Here is a 20,309-nt window from a genome sequence, read left to right on the forward strand (position 1 = left end):
GGCGGGGGCGCCGGGAGCCGCGCGCCGGCACGTGCTCGTCTCGGGCGCCGGCCGGGCCGGGGCGGGCGCGTGTGCGCGTGGGGCGCGGGGTGTGTGCCCGCGCCGTGCCCCCCGCGCGTGCTGCCGCGCGGGCGCCGGCGTGAGTCACGGCGGGGCTCGCCTTTATAACGGCCGGGAGGCTCGCGGGAGCCGCCGCGCCCGCCCGCCCGCCGCTCCGCGCTCCCCCGAGCGCGCCCCGCGCCCGCGCCCCCCGCCGGCCCCAACGGCCGTCCAGTCCCGCGGGCGCCATGAGGAGCCCGCGCTGCGCCCCGCTCCTGCTGCTGCTGCTGCTGCCACCGCTGCTGCTCACGCCCCGCGCGGGGGACGCCGCCGTGATCACCGGGGTAAGCGGCTCGGGCGCACCTGTCCGCCCGGGATGCGCGCCCGGGATGCGCCCGGGAGGGCTCGGGACCGGGACCCTGAAGGGGAGGAGAGGGGCGCGGGGAGGGTCGCCCTGGGCGGGGACACCTGCCTCACTCGCCATTTGGCACCCTTGGCAAAGTGTCCTGCTCCGAAAGCAGCAGACCCTGGGGACACTGGGCGCTTCCTGGAAGAGAAAGTGACAAGAGTGTCACCTCACCACCTTCTCTCGCTTATTTCATCCTCACCGCTCCACAGCCTCGCTACTCGTGTTTGGTCTGTTTTTCTGTTAAGCTGAAAGAAGTTTCTTTCAGAGTCTTCTCAAGTACTTTTGGAGGCGCTCCAGCCTCGAACCTTAACATTGGACGGCCTTCCTGACTGCACAGGGCAGGACGAATGCCCCCGAGCCCCGGAGGGCTTAATCTTGCATTCAAGGAGTTTGCTCCCCGTGCGTCCTGCGCAGAAACCCTTTGAAATACTTGGACCAGGGCCATGTGTGCGCTTTGAAAGGCAATTGTGGGCGCTTCCTTCTGAGTTCCGGGGCTTTCTTCCCCCCTAGCGTCCCGAGGTTCTCCGTGTACAAGTTTTTAATTTCTAATTGCCTAATAAAGCACGTCCAGTGCCCCAGTATAATTATGGAGTAGGTTGCCATGTAGATGTTATTTAAACTTAGAGAAGGCGTCCTCATCATTTTTGTAAGTAGGAACTAGTTCATTTCTCTCCTACTCCCAACGGTTTTCTTTGTGTGGATATGAAGAATGAGCTTACAGTACAAAATTTAAAAGTCTAGTTTACATCAACAATGCAAAACCATTACCATTTCCTGGTTATTCGGCTGCTTTACTCTTTTTCCTTAAGTGCAGAATTATTTTACACCTTCATTAAATGACTTCAAATATCTAAGTGTGCATTATAGGATTTAAATAAAATGTCTCTATTTGAAATAATGATACGTAGTGAAATAACTTTAAAGGAAATGTCATTCTCTTGAGAAAATAACACTCTATTGTCACTATATTAGTTAATAGGTTTATAGCATTTTGAAAGTCCTTGTGCTATGACAGCATTTGGTTATATCCAATAGATATTGAATTATAAGCTTTGTGGTTTTTCTTAGAACAGAGAATTTTTTAAAAAATTGCTTGCATAGCTTTGTCAGTAGCTAGTCCGAGTGGTTGGGGAAAAAAAGTTTTTACAGGTTTTTCTAATACATGAGAATTGAAACATAATTGCATTTTTCCCCCTTCTTCCCCTGCTGGTTCATTTTAAATTTCTCCTAATCCTCTGAGTCAAAGGTTCTTTTGCAATATAAGTATCTTTTTGTTCCATTCACATGGCAACACTATTTGAATAGATCTGCAGTGGGTTAAGGATGAAGGCCATTAGGAAACAGCTGTCTAATTAAAAATATATAAACCTATACCATTCTTTGTAAATTTGCTAAGAACTGAAGCTTTTTGTTACAAAATGAAATTTTATCACATTAGATGTTTACCTGTTAGAGAGGTTTAGACTGGGCTTATTTACATAGTTATGTGTGCTGTTTTTGTTGTTTTAACTTGGTGTTACAAAAAGAGAATCTAAAGTTTTTCTCTAAAGCAACATGGTAATGAAATGCAGTTATGTCTGCATGAGGGGAACCATTCTGGATTCAAATGAAAAACTCAGTAACTTATCTAGATATATTGTATATAGTCCCAACCCCCCCACCCTCCATCCCACCCCACCACCGCCACGGGTACCCTCTGCGGCCTGTTAGGAACCTGGCTGCACAGCAAGAGGTGAGCGGAGGGTGAGGGAGCAAAGTGAAGCTTCATCTCTATTTACAGCTGCGGTCCATTGCTCAACATCCTCCTCCCTGCGGCCCCTCCCCCACTGCGTTGGTTGAAAAATTATGTTCCATGAAACTCGTCCCTAGTGCCAAAAAGGCTGGGAACTGCTGGATAGGATGCTAAACATCCAAGTGATTGAATTTTAAAAGATTTTGGCTGGATATTTGATTGTCTTATAAAAAGAGCTATTGGGGCCTCAGAATTCAGGGTGTTGAGCATCTGTTGAAATAAAATACTAGTTAAAACATCCTCCTTAAATATATAGTTGTTTTGGTAATGTATGTAGGCATTTTGAAATTGATTTATATGTCCATATAGATTTGTTAAAACCGCATTGGAAAAGATCACCGACTAGACATCTCATTTGTGGAATATAATGGCCATGTCACATACATGATTTCTGACATACAGGTAGAAATCGGAAAATGGAAATGTTTACATGTTGTCCTATAAAATCCAAACACCCCAAGATGACAATTGTAGTTTCTACCCAGATACTTATTTTAAATAGGCTAAGAAAAAAATTCTAATGGAGGAAGTAAATAAACTCTAAAGCAAGATAGTTGGTCACTTTTAATGAAAAATAATGATAAAAATGTGCCATGTATTTGTTTTGAAAGTTACAGCTGTTCCCTAAACTGAGAACTCTGAAAGACTGTTTTAATTTTTTCCAGTAAGTTTACATTTAAATTTGTGCCTAAAAGACAGACTTTTTAGTTTCTTATATATATAATACAGGATGTTTTTACCTTATCGATACCAAAACAGATTACTGCATACTGTTAAAACAAAGCATTCTGCTTTTTGTTGGTTCTAGGAAAGAATGATAGTTCTTCAGATCCATTTTCATGCAAATAAATTTAGACTTCATTATTTATTTGTATTTAGTAGAGTATGGAAATTCCTCCATAGTTTATTCTTTAATTATTGTATTTATAAATTTTATATTTGGAAGCAGGTGCCTTGCGTAATTACTGTTGATAATTGCATCTGTCACTTACATTTCTTAATCTGATGTATTTTATAGGATAGTGCACCTGATTTGGTAATGCACACATATCTATATCCTAAGCCAATAATATCCTCTTTGCAGGTTATTTACTTGAAAAAAAGAGTAACATACCAAAGGCAAAAGTCTTGGTCTCTCCATTCTTAACCTATGAGATTTCTTTTTTTAAAAGAGGAAATGGTGAAAATCAAATCAGTGGTGTGAGAAACATCAAGTCTTGCGAACCAAAATGCAAATATTAGAAAGGGAAAATGAGCACTTTTAAAATTTACATCAGTGCCTTTATGAGTCTGGAGTGTTTCATGCCAGATTTAGGGACCATTGAAGTCTCTTTTTTAAATTGTGCCCAATGTATTCTGCAGTTAATAGTCATAAAATCTTGTGAGTCGATTTATGTAGTTCCTAATAGCTATGTGTAGCATAAGACTAATATACTTATTCTTCAAGTTCAAAGCCAATTCAGCCACAAAGCACTAGAAAAAGAGAGCTGATTTTGTTTTTTTAAAAATCTTATGTTTATTTGAGATTTTCATAATCCAGCAGCTATTATTTCATTCAATTTTGAAAAACTGGAAAAATCTGATCAGATATTATTATAGATTTGTGCAAACAAATGAATATTATGGTTCTTTTTTATATATGTGATTATTAAAATCATAGTGTTTGGATATTTGAAGAGCATTTTCACTGCTAATTTTAGATTTCCTTAGCCTGAGTCTTTCCCACTATCTATATTTATCTGTTTATTTGTTACATTTCAGGCCTGCGACAAGGACCCCCAGTGTGGTGGAGGCATGTGCTGTGCTGTTAGTATCTGGGTCAAGAGCATAAGGATTTGCACACCTATGGGCAAACTAGGAGACAGCTGCCATCCACTGACTCGTAAAGTTAGTATATGTGTTCGTATTCATGGTGGTTCTCTCATGTTGCAATAACTTAACTCTAAGGAAGGCCCGTATGACATGAAGTCCAGGGTAATGTGCTTGAAATTGGAAGTTAGGGAAGATGACAGTGGAAAAACCAACCCCTGTCTTCTCTACCCTTCCATTTCAAAGAATTGTATCCTGTACTATCCTATTCAAGTGATAATTTTCATATCATTGCTCTCATGACATTAGAAACATATTATCAAAATAATTTCTTCTAATACGAATTTGTTCAAAACTTATTTAGGACAAAAATATATATTATGTTCCAGTATGCTTCTTTGCAGAAATTATAGAAGTCCTTGAAAAGATTTTTAATGTTAGATCTACTGATAAGGCAGAAGTACATAAGCTTTAGCTTTTGTCTTTTCGGAAAATTGTCAACAACACAGTTACACGTGTATCTTAATTTAAAAGTTGTGTATTTTGACTCTATACCTACAGGATACATTGTTCACAATTTTGGAGATTCATGATATTTAATTTTCTAATTTGCTTTATTATCTGGCAGCTAAATGTCACAATGGCCTAAACAACACTTTTGAAAAGTTATTGACAATAAGTGCTGTCACAGGGTTGCAGGATTGGTTGGGGCTTTAGAGGTTGTGTCCCCAGGGGTTGCATACTCACCTGTCTGCAGGGGTCAGGCAGGCTCCTGTTACATCAGGAAGCTGGTAGGTGGGAGAGAGAAGGGAGCAAAGAAGTATGTGGAGCTGGAGAGTCCTTGCCCTTCACATTTGAAAACTTTTGGAAGGCAGCTGTGCTAACCACTATGCCACCAACACCTCAGTCAGATGGAAAACTTCTGAAACACAGTAGGGTCTCAGGAAAATCCCCCAGGAATGCTAGGTTGCAGTGCCTTCCTCTAGTCCCACCTCCTCATTTCACCCATGAGTAAAGTATAGTCTGGAAGCATTGAGACAAATCCTAGGCCTCGGCCAGGTAGCTTGTGAGAGGCAGAATTCAGTCCATAGCGTTCTCTCTACACATTGTATACTCTCATTTTAAAACAGGTCACATATTTTCAAAGCAAACTGAATTCTATTTTCCGCCTTATTTTTTCACATGTCATTTAGGGTTTAAAACTGTAATAGAGCCAAACATTTTTCCTGTACTCCAAAGTCCCAGATAACAGTTAACGTTTTTGACCTTCTTGGAGTGAACAGAATGAAGTAAATAGTGGCCCGTTGGCTTGGGTTTAGCTCTGTGAGCTGTAATGCGGGTTGCAGTTGTTTGGGTCCATCTAAAGACTGAATTTGCTTTTGGCTTTCCTGTGGTTGCTTTGTGAAATGCTTCCTGTTACATTTAAACCATTCTTCATGGTTTTGCCACACAAAACTGTGCCTTTTGTTTTTGTTTTTTGTTTTTTTTTAAGATAGGGTCTCACTTTGTTGCTCAGGCTAGAGTGCAGTAGTGTTATCATAGCTCACTGCAACCTCAAACTCCTAGGCTCAAGCGATCCTCCTGCCTCAGCCTCCTGAGTAGCTGGGACTACAGGTATATGCCACCATGCCCAGATAATTTTTTTAATTATTATTTTTTATAGAGACAGGGTCCTGCTATCTTGCCCAGGCTGGTCTTGAACTCCTGGCCTCAAGCAATCCTCCCGCCTTGGCCTCCTAAAGTACTAGGATTATTGGAGTGAACCACCGTGCCTGGTCTTGAAGTGCCATTTTAAAACATGATATGCACCATTTACTCTTGGACATTTTAAGACAGAAAAAGGTTTTAAACTGTTTTTAGTCATGTCTCAATGCCAGACTCCCCAGAGGAAGTGACACTGGCCCAGCCGCCTTTGGCATTGATCTCAGTTTTATCATCACCGTTGTTGAATTGTGAGTGGTATTTTGTACATGTAAGTCATTGTCTCTGAAAAGTTTACTCCTAACCTTCTCCTTTAAGGATTATGTTGTTTTTATACGGTGTTAGCATAACTTCACGTGCCCTAAATACCAGAATCACGTAGCCTGTTTGCTAAAACAGCAAAGGGTAAAGCGATACATTCTGTAGAACTATTCTTGTGTTAATAAGAATAATAGTTGCCACTTGTTAAATGGTATGATGTGTACCAGGTGCTCTATATTTAAATGTTATACATGTATTTCTTATTTAATGCTCACAACAAACCTGTGAGATGGGTTTATTTTGTCATGTTCCATATACAACATTAAGTCTCCAAGGAGTTCAGTCACTAGTTGAAGCAACGCAGGCCATACCTAGATAGCAGACACTGAACTTCACCTCTTTCTGACACCCCGTTGTCTATGTGGTCTTAACGACTACAGTCTTCTACCTCCGTGAAAGCTGTCATTGTGTTTAATTTGAACATTTTTTTTTAGTTCAGTTAACCAAAACTGGTTTGTGTGGATAACAGAGACAAAATGTTCACTGAATGAGTAATAACAGTTCAGACTGGGAATTTGTGTCATACAATAGTTTTGTTGAGTTTTCCAAGTCTAAGATATTTAAAAAGGGAACCAAATTTTGTTTCCCCAGTTCCTAGGTAACTTCAAGTTCAGGTTTAATGCAACATCAATTCTGAAAGTAAACAAAATCAATCTTCTGTCCTAAACCTAGATACATCTCTATGGCTTTATTTTTATCATGGGTCTAATCATGAAATCTTTAAATAATAGATTATGGTTTTCAGAGTAAAATTAAGTGATAAAATAATGGAAGTACTTATTTTTTTATAAAGTTTTATGTCAGATTTTGACTTTCTCTGCATTCACAGGCCCCCTGGAGATATATTTCTGGAACTTGATTTTATAACCTTTCATATTGGTTGTTTTTCTGTCATCAAATACATTTTCAAAGGTTATTTGATAACCTATTTTAACAGTAGGTCTGAGAGTTGTTACTTGTTTCAGATGAAATTAACCTATCCTGGAAAGAATCTAGTTTCTTCTAGAATATCTCTCAACTATATTCTCTTCAAAAAAGCTCAAGAAAAGAGTCTTTCACAAATATATTCTTGTGAACATTATGTGCAGTATTCAGTTCTACTTTGAAGTTTAATGGCTCATTAGTAGACGGTAAAAATGTAGACATTATACAGAAAATTCTTTTTCCATTTTGTTTGAGCTTAGTCATTGTTAGCCACCAAACTCTGTTTATTTTGGTAAAGTGAACAGTTTTTGATGAATAAAAGTGAGAACTATAGGTAGGAATTGATAGCTATTGAGTTTAGTTTAGTGTTTTATTTCAGATGCATCAATTAACTTGTAGAGTTTATAGTCACTGGTATGCTATTATTTTGTGGTTGTATAGTTTTTAACTTTACATTTGATAACTTTAAAATAGAATAAAATATATAAGTTCAGCTAGGAAGAATAGGATGCATATTTTCTAAACACATTTTTAGGCAAATAATAGTTATAGCAGATATTCATTTTTAATAATTAATTTAACACTTAATTAAGAATTACTTGCTGAATCATGTCTCTAGGAAAAGCTTTCTGCTTTACAAAAAAACCTTATATTTTAATTTCTACTGATACCTATACTTTTTGAAGTTTATGTAGAAGATTAGCCATTTGCATCTCATTTTGATTAATGTTTGGCTTTGGAAGCTTATAATTATGGGATTAATGCTTTAATTTTTATTGCTTATTACTTTATGAATTTTTTTTTCTTTTCTTTCTTTCTTTTTTTTTTTTTTGGAGGCATGGTCTCCCTCTGTTGCCCAGACTAGAGTACAGTGGCATCATCGTAGTTCACAGCAACCTTGAACTCCTGGACTCAAGTGCTCCTTCTGCCTCAGCCTCTTAAGTAGCTGGAACTATAGGCACATGCTACCATGCCCAGCTAATTTTTCTATTTTTTATAGAGATGGGATATTGCTGTGTTGGCCAGGCTGCCCTCAAACTGCTGTCCTCAAGCAATTCTCCTGCCTTGGCCTCCCAAAGTGCTAGGATTACAGGCATGAGCCACTGTACCCAGCCCTAAATATTTTCAATTTAAACAACTGTGTTTCCTCCAAAAAATCTTGTATTTAAATTTTGTTCCACTTTTTATGTAAACATTTTTAGTGCTAATTTTCTTTTCTGTTTTTTAACTTTAAAACTTGACCAATACATTTTCCTTTTCTGAAGAAAAAAATTCAAATAAAACCTGGGTCATGGCCAAGCATGGTGGCTCATGCCTGTAATCCTAGCACTTTGGAAAGCCAAGGCAGGAAGATTGCTTAGACCTAGGAGTTTGAGACCAGCCTAGGCAACACAGTAAGACCCCATTTCTACAAAAAAATAAAAAACGTTAGCCAGGCATGGTGGTGTGCACCTGTAGTTCCAGCTACTAGGGAAGTTGAGGCAAGAGGATTATTTGAGCCCAAGAGTTCAAGGCTACAGTAAGCTATGATTGTGCCACTGCACTCCAACCTAGGCAACAGAACAAGACATTGTCTCTTAAAAAAAGAAAAAAAAAAAAAAAACCTGAGTTTTGTTCATTTTAAAAAAATATTGATTATTATTGGTGATAAAACGTTTTAAACATAATTATAATTTCAGAATATGAAATTATTAAAATTTTAGTATAAAATTATTAAAAGTTAAAGTTAATTTTTAAATTTAAAATATTTCTTAAAATACTAACTAAAATATAACTCATATAACTAAAAAAGTTAGTGAAAGATGGGTAGAAGAAAGCAAACTATGCTAATTTCCTCATCTTTCCTATCACAATGTCAGGAGCCACTATCTACGTTATTTCTTGGGATAGCATCATAGCTGCAGTTACAGGTTCAAATCAGCAAAGAGACTCACAAGACATAAATATGCTTTAGGCCAATGCAAGTTTTCTCAACTTCGGCAGTATATGCCCTTTACCCAGTTTCTCCCAATGGTAACATCTTACAAAACTATAGTACGATATTACAGGGAAGATACTGACATCAATACAGTCAGGATACAGAATATTTCCTTCACTACAAGTGTCCCTCACATGGCCCTTTTTATAAGTGCTATTTTCTCTTTAAAAGTGCCGCAAATGGCTAAGAATTATGTTTTTTCGGAAGTGCTGGATGTTCTGCCTTGGTAACTTCTAGAATTTGCTGTTTGGAATTCTAGGCTATTACAAACTTTGGATTGAGTATTTGGTTGCTTGTTAAGTAAACCATCAAGTTTGGACTGAATGGTTCCAATACGCGTCTTGCGTAAGCACTTCCTCATGCGTCTGTGACCGGGAGACACCTATCAGCTTCATTGCACAGTGTACGTAGATCCTAGGAGTCAGCGGGCCAGGCAAGGAATCAGCAAGCATCTACTGAGCGTGTCATATCGGAAATCTGGGTTTTTGTCATTGGGCGCTCACAGGTGTCAGGGGAGGGGGGACATTGCCATAGGCTGGTGTGGTTAGAGTCTGCGGGGAAGGAAGGACAAACACAGACTGGATCATGAAAAAATGAACTGGGTTTGAATGAGAAAAGGGCATCCAGGTAGTAAGGGGCCTGCAGTGCAGTCTGACCTCTATCTTAAGGTGGTCGAGGCAGACCCAGATTGATGGTGATAGGCATTTAGCAAGTATTTTCTTGAGCGTCTTCTGTGTACCAGGCTATGTGCTACATGCTCATAAATAAAATGGATACAGTCCACTCTTGAAAGACCCTGGAGTCTGGGCATGGTGGTATTTGAGAAGAGAACAAAATCCAGAAGAAAACAGGGCCAGGTTTGACTACCAGCACTTTTTCCTTCGAGCTGGGTGACCTCAGTTGGAACCGTTACTTTTCTTCAAGAGGAAGCCACTTAAGCTTGTCTCACAACAGGGTGGAAAATGTGGCACACAGGTTTGAGGTGACGTTCTTACACGATGCCTTCTGAGCCTGACCCATGGCAGCAGTCTGGGTTCTTTTTCTTTTCTGCTGCTTTCAAGGTGCCGACAGCCCCATGTGACAGGCCAAAGAGTGATCCCAGTGTCACGATGCAGAAAGCACAAAACCTCGGGCACCTCGAGGGCCCTTATGCAGAACTGACACTATCTTACTGGTTACCTGTTTTTCATCATGAAAACGTGAGCTCCATGATGATGAAGGGCCTTTCCTGTTTTGTTCATCACTGTGTCCTCAGCACCTGAAGTAGGGCCCGATGTGTAGGTGGCACTCAATAAATATCTGTCGAATGAGTGAACACAAGAAACATACTTGGTGGCTTCCATTTATAACAGTTTGACATGTTTGTCATAGGTGTATTTTATTTATTTCGGGCTCTTTTTCCTTGGATATTGGTGCCTGTGATAGTTTTTCTCAACCTTGGCACTATTGACATTTTGGGCCAGGTAATTCTTTTTTGTGAGGGGCTGTCCTCTACATTGTAGGGTGTGTAGCAGCATCCCTGGCCTTGACCCACGAGAGGCCTGTAAACACCTCCCACCCCAGTTTGACAAACAGAAAATGTCTCCAGATATTGGCAAAGTCACCCTAGGTGAGAACCACTGGTCCATGCAGTAGTGTTAGGCATGGTGAAAAGGAACCTCTCCAAGTCAGGGTCAGCATGGATTATAAAGGTCACTGACTGTCACCTCTGATGCCATCCACTTCTAATTGTCTGAGCCCATCCAGCTGCACCCACCCCCTCTGATGCATTCTTGGTGGCAGCAAAGGAGCCAGCCCTCGGTGTTCCCTCTGACTCACACAGTGACAGAACCATTCTGAGCACAAGTCTACATTAAACCAATGGCCAACATGCCTGTTTGTAGACACGGTCTTTAGAATCTGGGAAGTAACAATGTATCAAAGAGACAGAGGAACTGGGGTGGCTTGGTTGTATCTCACGCTGCCTGTTCACCACATACACACCCTGCCCTCCTGTTGCTTCTCTTTCTTCCCTTCATATTTATTGATCTCAGTCATCTCCCTGGCCCTTCCAGAACCATTTTGGAAAGGGAAGGCAGGAAAGAAGAAAGAGGAAGAGAAGAAAAAGGAAAAAGGAGGAGGTAAGAAGAATGTGAGCATGGTACCACCGAAAGATACACCTGGAGTAATTAGCCTTTACATTGTTGGACTGCCTTAGAGTTGGGTCTGGTTAAACCCCAAAATAATGTTAGAATGGTTCTGCCACTGTCTACAGATGGGCTTTTTAAAAATATATACATAAAGAAATCTATTTGAAGGCATCTGGAAGATGAACCTCAGATTTTCTCATAAGGATGGATCATTGGTGTGGGGCAGCCTCTTTTGGCAGAGTAGAATAGGAAATGCGCCAGAATGATGTCGAATAAAGCATTTGAGTTTGGAAACAGGAAGAACACATTCTCTGCCATGTTTAAACCATGTAAGAATCCCTGAGGCATGAGTCTGTCACAGCTTGCCTCTCACACATCAGCCTGAATCAGTCATTTGCCGTCCCATTTCACTGGCCATGGCACGGCTCCAGGCCTGGGGTTAAACTTTCTCCATGTAACTTGCAAGACAGGCATATTCTCAAGAAGGTACCATTCCTAGGAGATAGAAAGTAATTTTTGCTCTCTTTCCTGCTGGAAAACATCCATGTTTTGAGTGTACTCCACTGGCCACTGGCACAGAGTACCCCCACACTAGCTGCTGGTCAACCCTCCTCAACCCAGCCTCACTGGTGACATGGGCTGGGCTGTTAGTGTGACTCTAGGAATGAAGCAGACCTTTCCCTGCGGGGTCTGCCTAGGCCATTTATACAAATTGAGCTTGCCTCCTTCTCTAATTTTCCTCTGTTCCTTTTTAAATTTTTTCCCAGCCTTTTGACTCTGGGCATCTGCGTGCACATGTATGAATTGTATACATTGCTTATTGATTGTGAGTTTATATTTGCTCATTACATAGACATGGTTGTGCCTATGATATCATTTTCTTAAGCAGCTCCAATAGCAGAACACTATAATAAGAAATAAAATGAGAAAAAGTGAAAGGTAGCATAGCTCGATGACTAAAAACTTGGTCTCTTTGGTCCAATTGTGAGCCAAGCTTCAAGTTTTAGATGCGTGATCTTGGATAATTTGCTACTCTCTCCGTGCCTCATTCCCTCATCTGTAAAATGGGTATAATTTAAGTGTTTGTCATCTTTCCAACATGATTGTAAGGTTGGGAAAGGATGATATATAAAAAGTGCTGAGCATATTGCCTAACAGGTAGTTAACTCTCAATAAACATTAGTTATTGTTATTCAAAGATGTATCTCAAGAATGATTTAGTTTTGTTTTGAAACATTTCCTGCTCTGACTCAGTCTTCTTTTCTGTTTAGGTTCCATTTTTTGGGCGGAGAATGCATCACACTTGTCCATGTCTGCCAGGCTTGGCCTGTTTACGGACTTCATTTAACCGATTTATTTGTTTAGCCCGAAAGTAATCACTTTAGAGTAGAAACTTTAAATGTGAATAACCACATGATGTCTGTAAAGTCTTACTTGTGATTGTGCCAAACAAATAATATGCCAGAAAGAAAAGCTCTTGCTTCCTCAACTTTCTAAGTAACATTTTTATCTTTGATTTTTAAATGATGGGTTTTGGGGTTTTCTTTGTTTTTTTACTGAAAGGGAATTTTAATTTTGGATAGAAATATAAAGTATAAGCCATTATGGAACTGGTTCTCATTTCCCTGTTTGTGTTTTGGTTTGGTTTGGCTTTTTTAATGTCAATAACTTACCCATTTTCACAAAAATGAGGAACATAAGAATTTGGTATTTTGTTACAGAAACATTTTTTTTTCTCACCTCCCCATCTGTGCCCCACGACGTGTACACACACACACCCTTTGGTCTCTTCCCTCTTACTCCTCGAAGAATGTTAAGGCTCTCACTTTCTTCTTCTCCATTTCCCTTCTCTCCTCTTCAGCATGTTACAGTAGAGGGTCTGTGTCCTGTGCCTGGCAAAATCACTGTCGAGAATCAAGCTTTTAGCCTGATACTTAAACAGTGGAAAGAGCGTGCAGTTGAACTAGACACGCCACTCCTCTCTCCTGGAGTGGAGGCTGGGAGTGCTTCTGGAACTTTTCTAAACCTGTCTATCCAGTGGACCTCAGCTCTGCTCCTTGGTGTGAGGACACAAGGAATGGAAAGCCAAATTAATTTAGTCCAGATTTCTAGATTTGGGTTTTTTTTTCCTAAATAAAAGAATTCTTTTCCAATACAATATTACATTTATTCCTTTTTCTTTTTATAAAGTTTATTTTTTAAAAAAAATCTCTGAGTTAGAGATATTCTAGGAAGTATCACTTGAAGAGGAAGTATTGATTTTACTCTGGCATACCACTAGTTACCATTTTTAAATTGGTATTAAATTGTCATCTAAACTTTATTTGTAACCGAAAGGTCGATTATAATGGATTGTCTGACATCCTGCCATTTGTACCTGTATCAATATTGCTGTGTAAAAATTCTGTATCAGAATAATGACAGTACTGTATATCATTTGATTTATTTTAATATTATATCCTTATTTTTGTCACAATCGTTGTCAGTTTTTATTACAAGCAGATTTCTATATAGGCCACATCCTAACATGGGTAAAGACTCCAAAGTTGGTAAAACAGCCCTAACAATATGTGCGTTTTCATTTTACATGCAGGAAAGTTCTGTTTTGTATGGATTTTAAGGTTGTGCAAAAAATAAAGTGTGAGGTTTTGGAGCAGAAAGGAAAATGATGACATGCAAATCTGGTTGTAATGAGGGGTGGACTTGTGGGAATTCACTGTATTGATTCAGCAAATAGTGATGGAGTGTGTCTCGTGGATGGTCAGGCAGGCTGGCCTGCTGGGTCCCAGCCCTGCAGTGATGCCAATGTAGACTGGCCCTGGAAAACCCACCGAGTATTGTAAATGGATTCAACATCACAAATAAACAACTTATGAAATGTGTCTAACTGACTAAACTTACCCATGCCAACCCACCAACCATTAAAAAAAAAAAAAAGTTGTTCTTTTTGTACTTATTTACTCACAGGGTGCTTACAATGGCACATTGTGTATAACTTTACCCCTGGGGCTAACCTGTCCCATAAATGTATGGGATTTTGCTGTACTAATTACCATACTTGGTCAGAGAAGTTATTTTTGGTTCAGTTTAGTTGAAACATTCCTCAGTGAGTTTGTTGAAAAAAAATTAGACTTCAACCAGGGGAATTATGGGTAAAGAAACAGGCACTTTGGCAATTTTGCTAAATTTGTTTTTGTATAATATTTGAGACATCCTTTTTCATAAGTGGTGAAAACTTAATTAGGTCAATCATCCATTTTCACCTAAGTTAGAAAACATAACCAACTCTTACGCAATTTTGCTTTTACATGTGCCAACCCAGTTTTTTAAAAATTGCTATGCCTAAAGGTATACCTATTGCTATACCTAAAGGGGTGGACTACATGTACACAGTCAAGAAAAGGAATGTGAAGTTTGTGTAGAAAATTAAGAACTGTACCCACTGACTCTCTACCATCCAAACAAGTAGAACTCAGTCATTTGCTACCTTTCCCTTTGGTTATTACTTTTAGTGTTTAATTCTATTTTGTAATTATTTTTAACTTGTTACCCAAATTAATACCTTTCACATAATTGTTTTTAAAAACTTGTAATCATGCTCCTTGGAGATTCTTTAACACAATTTTGTGCAAAGCATACCAGGTCTTGCCCTATGAAGGCTATGGGGCTGTTTCTTCCATCTTCAGGAAGGTCTCACACAGATGTTGGGATTTCATAGACCAGAATTTCTGCAAGGTGAAAGCAAGGTGGGAATTTACACAAGAAAAGCTAAGTCAACAGCTTACGCTGGTGACAACATTGTGAATGAATCCCATCCATTCTAAGGTGGAAATAGATCTTATTTTGACCAAACCTTAAGACCAAACTCAAGTGGGCCTTTGGATTTCCTTGCAAACATTGACTTCCGTGAAAACTGTCATTTCTGACTTTTTTATCCTTTTATCAAAAACAACATTTTTTTTTTACCATAGAAAAGTTTATGCTAAAACTACTTCCTTACAAACCCTCCTCTCTCACTGAGGACCTTCATCCTTCCCAGAATGTCAGTGTAGTTCTTTTGTTAGAGCCTTACAAAGCCCAGTGGTAGATCAAACACAGAAACCAATTTTCCTCTTCATTGGTTTTAATATCAGAAATCTCACCCCACTCTTTTCTAGCTTCATTTTTTAGAAAATTTAAGTTGGGGGCCATTTTAATTTTAAAAACAGGACATTTTTGGTATTCAGTGAGAGTCACTGTAAAAATCACTGGGAACCTTTTATGATCTTTGTCTTCACATTGCCATGTACTTCAGATAATATACTCAGAATTAACATTCCTTGCATTCTCTGATGTCCCCCACTAATTTGTTAATGCTCAGTACTTCCTTTTGCATTAAAGAGAACTGTATTTCTTTCAGTATATTCAAAATTTTTAGCTGCCAGAATAAAAATTGTATATATTTATAGTGTACAACATGATGTTTTGAAATATATATACATTGTGGAATGGCTAAGTTGAGCTGATTAGCATACGTGTTACCTCACATAACTTTTAGTAGTGAGAACACTTAAAACTCTCTTAGTGGTTTTCAAGTGTATGATATTAACTATAGCCACCATGTAGTATAACAATCTCCAGAATTTTTTAATGTATTCTAAAAATGAACATCTTTAACAACATGATCTTTAAATAAACTTCATTACCCCCACCTATATAAGTAAGTAATAAAGTTTTTGTGTGGGGTAATAAAGATATATATATTTTATAAATATATGTATATTTCAGAGTACACATTTCCCAAAATTAGAGGTGCAATTAATATGCTGTTCTTGAAGTACCATTCCCATCTTTTCCATCACCCACCACCCTCAGAGATGCTGATTTTATTTGTCTGGGATGAGGCCCAGGTGTTGGGATTTTTTTTAAAGCTCCCTGATTAATTCTAAGGTGCCCCTGTGGTTGAGAGCCACTGAGACCGAATAAAGGACTATACTTCTATGGAAAAGTTACTGCTACGCTGTGACACTATTTGATGAACACCTTTCTAGTGGAATTAGGAGTGAGGAGAGTAGCTAAGCGTCTTTGTCTTGTCTTGCCACCCTAAAAAATTCCCATTGTCATCAGCATAAATGAGTCCATTTCCTTTCATTCCAGAGAGAAACTCACAGAAGGGTCCCACTGGAGAATTTCAGTGGCTGTTACATAGCCCATTTGAAGAATTCATGCAAAGTTTGCTAGAATTTGTAGGGAAGCAGGTACAGTCCAGCGTGGCTGGCCCCACAGCTCCCTTGGTTTCAAGAGCTCTCACATCCTCTAGTGCACCCAGGTGACCCAGCTTCTGAACTCCCCAGCAAGCACTCCCTTCTCCCAGCCCTTTCCCAACATGTCTCAGGGTTTCATTCTTTTTTACTGGATCCATAAATCATCAAAATGCTTTAGAAAGTCCAAGTTTGCACAACATTGTAGCTGAATAAATCAGTAAGCATTTCAATAAAATGTATACATATGTGACAAAAGATTAAAAGCAAGAAAGTGGAAAATTTTAGTGTGGGCAACATGACAACGTGATTACTGGCAACAAAATGCATGGGATGATCTATATCATGTGCCTATCGAGGATGTATCCTTGTGCCCACATGGGGATTCCCTCACCATGAAGCCTGGAACACCCACTCTGCAGTTGTGCCAGCCAGGCAAAACGACAGCCTGCCCCACGGAGTGACAACCATGGGACATAGTTGCAGGCACTCTCCCACAATAGTCCAGGGTTTTTCAGCCTCGACACTAGTGACTTTCTGGGCCATATAATTTTTTGTTGTAGAGGCCTCTGCTGTGCATTGTAGGATATTTAACAGCATACCCGGTCATTACTCACTAGGTGCCAGTAACACTCTCTGGATACGACCACCAAAAATGTCTTTAGACATTGCCAAACATTCTGTGGGGGTTGCAGGTGGGGATAAATTGTTTAGTCTGAAGCTTTTTTGTGTCTGTGGAACATCATTTCATGAAATATTTTTATTTCAGTATAAAAAGTTGAAAAAATGATATTCAAAAAACTAAGCCTCCAAATGGGACTTTGCAAAATCAGTATCCTAAAAAACAAACAAAATATATTTGCATCCGAAGTAGTGGAGAGGTAAACATTTGATACAGTTTATATATTCAATCAAAGAAATGTCAGTTATCTCTTAACTCTGTAGTTTACTGTGTTTCAAGGAGAAATTTTTAGTCACTTGAAAATAAAGCTTAAGGCTCAGATATAATAAAATAAATTCAACCATAGATGAATGATTTCACATCTTTGGAGCGCACTTGTAAGCAAATTTCCATGTTGTTTAAATCCAAATTTTCATTATCTTGATTAAAATGTGATGTAGTTTATGAAAAATGTTTTTGTTGCAGAAACTCAAAAGCTTTACAGGCTGGGCGCGGTGGCTCACGCCTGTAATCCTAGCCCTCTGGGAGGCCAAGGTGGGTGGATCGCTCGAGGTCAGGAGTTCGAGACCAGCCTGAGCGAGACCCTGTCTCTACTAAAAATAGAAATAAAATTATCTGGACAACTAAAAATATATATAGAAAAAATTAGCCGGGCATGGTGGCGCATGCCTGTAGTCCCAGCTACTCAGGAGGCTGAGGCAGTAGGATCACTTAAGCCAAGGAGTTTGAGGTTGCTGTGAGCTAGGCTGATGTCACAGCACCCACTCTAGCCCGGGCAACAAAGTGAGACTCTGTCTCAAAAAAAAAAGCTTTACAAGCAAAATCAGAGAAAATTGTGCTTTATTAAGTTAAACAGTTGAATAACTGTTGAGAAGTTTCACAAGTTGAGTTTCTCCATAGACAAGATTGAAGCTGGCATGGGTATATTTGATTCATTCTTAAAAACAAACAAATCAGCAAAAACTTCTTATTGTGGAAATTTTTAAACATAAAAGCAAAAAAAGAAAACTGTAAGGAAGTCTCATATGTCCATCATCCAGTATCATATCAATATTTATCATCTTAATGTCAACCTCCCCCACCTGCCTCCACCCCTTCTATATTATCTGAGAGCAAATCAATTTGGCCCCTTCTCAATGGACCCACTAGTCACTATTCTATACAGGAAAGACAATCACATTCTTGTGTGTTACGGAAAATGTCAGTCCTTTCTCTTTTAATGGTGGGTCAGTCCTTTCTCTTTTAATGGTGGCTCTGTGCTTAAGTTCCCAGATGTGGCCAAAGTCCTTTCACTGGCCTGTGCTCCTCAATATTTACTCTGGAGACATATTTTTGAAATTTCAAGTTGGAGTGTGAAATGGAGGAGCAAAATATTTCAGGCCCAGATCATATGAATGAATATCTGCTCTTGTATAAAATTTTAAAAGATAATATTTTGCTGCTCAAAGTATGAGAGACTTACAGAAGAATATTGCTAACTGTGGTGCTGTGATTGGTTTATAGAGAATTGAATTTTGTCTGAAAGTGTTAGTCCTTTGGACAACAAATGTTAATTGTTCTATTAGTGTTTTTTGTCTTTCTTTTTCTTTTTTTTTCTTTTTCAGGCTATTGTAACAAAATAATATTAACGTTTTTCAGATTTGGTTAGGAAGGGGAAAATCCCTGAATGGAAGATAAAACTGGTAGACACTAGTTGTCTTCCACAATTCATTCATTTTCATATGTATTCATTATTTCTCCCATTCTCTCTCTCAGTAGTTTTAGCTGGGCACATGGCCACACATCTAGACATCCAGAGACTGCATTTACCAGCTGCTCAGGTGTGGCCATGTGACTTAAATTCTTAGGGATGGAATGTGAACAGAAGTGATCTGCCTCACTTAAAATTGCCCTTCATCTCCTCTCTGATTTATTGTCTACTTTGGACCCAGAGACTGAAGGCATTTGGGGAAGATGATAGAGCTGACCCATCAGCCTGGGTTAGTGGACAACCTCCTGAAGCCAGGGAGAAACAATTAAGCCACTCTTATTTCATCTCTTTTAAAGAACACCCACCTCTACCCTAACCAATAAGTGGAATCATTCTTTTCAAAAGTGCATCACTTTGTTATACTTTATGTTTGATTTTGTTATCTTTAAAAAAATTTTTTTTGCATTCTTGTTTACTGGTTGCCCTGCAGAAGGTGGGATCAGCTGCACACCCACCCTGCCAAAATTGGCTTGGATGTTGGGACTGATGACAGGAGGACATGGCCAGATTTATTATTCACATAATGGAATTTTCTGGTGAAAGCAAGGCAAGCACACATTGGCTCAGGTGGCAATAGCAAGTAAGTGAGGTTGATTTTTGCTTGTATTGTAAGGTTCATGCTAGGGTTGGGTAGCCCAAGTGTAGGGCAGAAAAGAGAGAGAGAGAAAGAGAGAGAGAGAAATGGGGCTTAAGAGCTGTCAGTTTTCCAAGTGTCAAAAAGGGGATTTCCTCTTTATTACAGTCCTGATATGATATCATAATGAGAGCCTGCTAACCAAATGGAGGAAGAATCTTCAAACCAGAAATGGTTGAACTTACTTATATATTTTGGTCGCAAGAGCATTCATATTCCAAACCCTAAGAAAATATGTAAATCCATCTTCTTGCAGCCAGTGTTCCAAACTCTAAAAGATATCACTTACCTATGGATTAAGAAATTTTAGAGACAGAGACAGTCATTGAGGCCCATTACAACTGAAAATTTTCTTACTTTATTTAAATGAATTTTAATGTTGTCAAAAGGTGCTCACAAAAAAAAAAGAAAGAAAAGAAAAAGGAACAAACTTTAAATGACAAATTCTCAGCGAGCAAAGCTATTTTTTGAACTAGCAGAAGAAAAGCAATATACCATTAGCAAAAGACTAATCATGTCTTTGTATAATTGAGTTCCTTTCAATAGAGACCAATTATTAAATATATAGAAAGCTATTTAATATTAATATCTTTATAAAACTTACAAGGTAACTTACGAATTTTTTAAAAAATCCTTTGTCAGACCACATGTCACCATACTCATAAAGGATTAGCACAATTATGCAAATCAAATTCTAGAAATAGCTCTGGGTATCCCATAATTCCTCAAGACAGATATGCAAATTAAACTGATCGTGACTGTGGGTTAAAAGAATCACATGCTGTACTGTTACTCTTTACATCACTTTGCAGAATGAGTACCTGCATGAGTTCTTTCCTATCTCTTCTCTGTCTTTTCTGCCTGGCACATTGGTTAATATACAGAAAATGTATGGGGAATT

General features: G+C 39.0%; 1 protein-coding gene across 2 annotated transcripts; it reads left to right on the forward strand.

Annotated features, from left to right (window-relative positions):
• The first annotated feature begins 133 nt into the window (after positions 1–133).
• Positions 134–13,984, forward strand: PROK2 (prokineticin 2). Of its 2 annotated transcripts, XM_045530721.1 has the most exons (4): positions 242–383; positions 4,002–4,127; positions 11,028–11,093; positions 12,374–13,984. In XM_045530721.1, the coding sequence occupies exons 1-4, from the start codon at positions 288–290 to the stop codon at positions 12,476–12,478; spliced, it is 393 nt and encodes a 130-aa protein (XP_045386677.1). In that variant the 5' UTR covers positions 242–287; the 3' UTR covers positions 12,479–13,984. The 2 variants fall into 2 exon arrangements, with proteins under 2 accessions (XP_045386678.1, XP_045386677.1); XM_045530722.1 differs by lacking the exon at positions 11,028–11,093 and having other exon boundaries at positions 134–383.
• Positions 13,985–20,309: the final 6,325 nt, after the last annotated feature.

Source organism: Lemur catta, chromosome 18 (assembly GCF_020740605.2).
Source record: "Lemur catta isolate mLemCat1 chromosome 18, mLemCat1.pri, whole genome shotgun sequence".
Lineage (NCBI taxonomy): Eukaryota > Metazoa > Chordata > Mammalia > Primates > Lemuridae > Lemur > Lemur catta.

Coding starts and splice junctions, on each gene's coding strand:
- PROK2 (XM_045530721.1), top strand. CDS start 288: ATGAGGAGCCCGCGCTGCGCCCCGCTCCTGCTGCTGCTGCTGCTGCCA. Junction 384..4,001: donor ACGCCGCCGTGATCACCGGG/GTAAGCGGCTCG, acceptor GTTACATTTCAG/GCCTGCGACAAGGACCCCCA. Junction 11,094..12,373: donor GAAAAAGGAAAAAGGAGGAG/GTAAGAAGAATG, acceptor TTTTCTGTTTAG/GTTCCATTTTTTGGGCGGAG.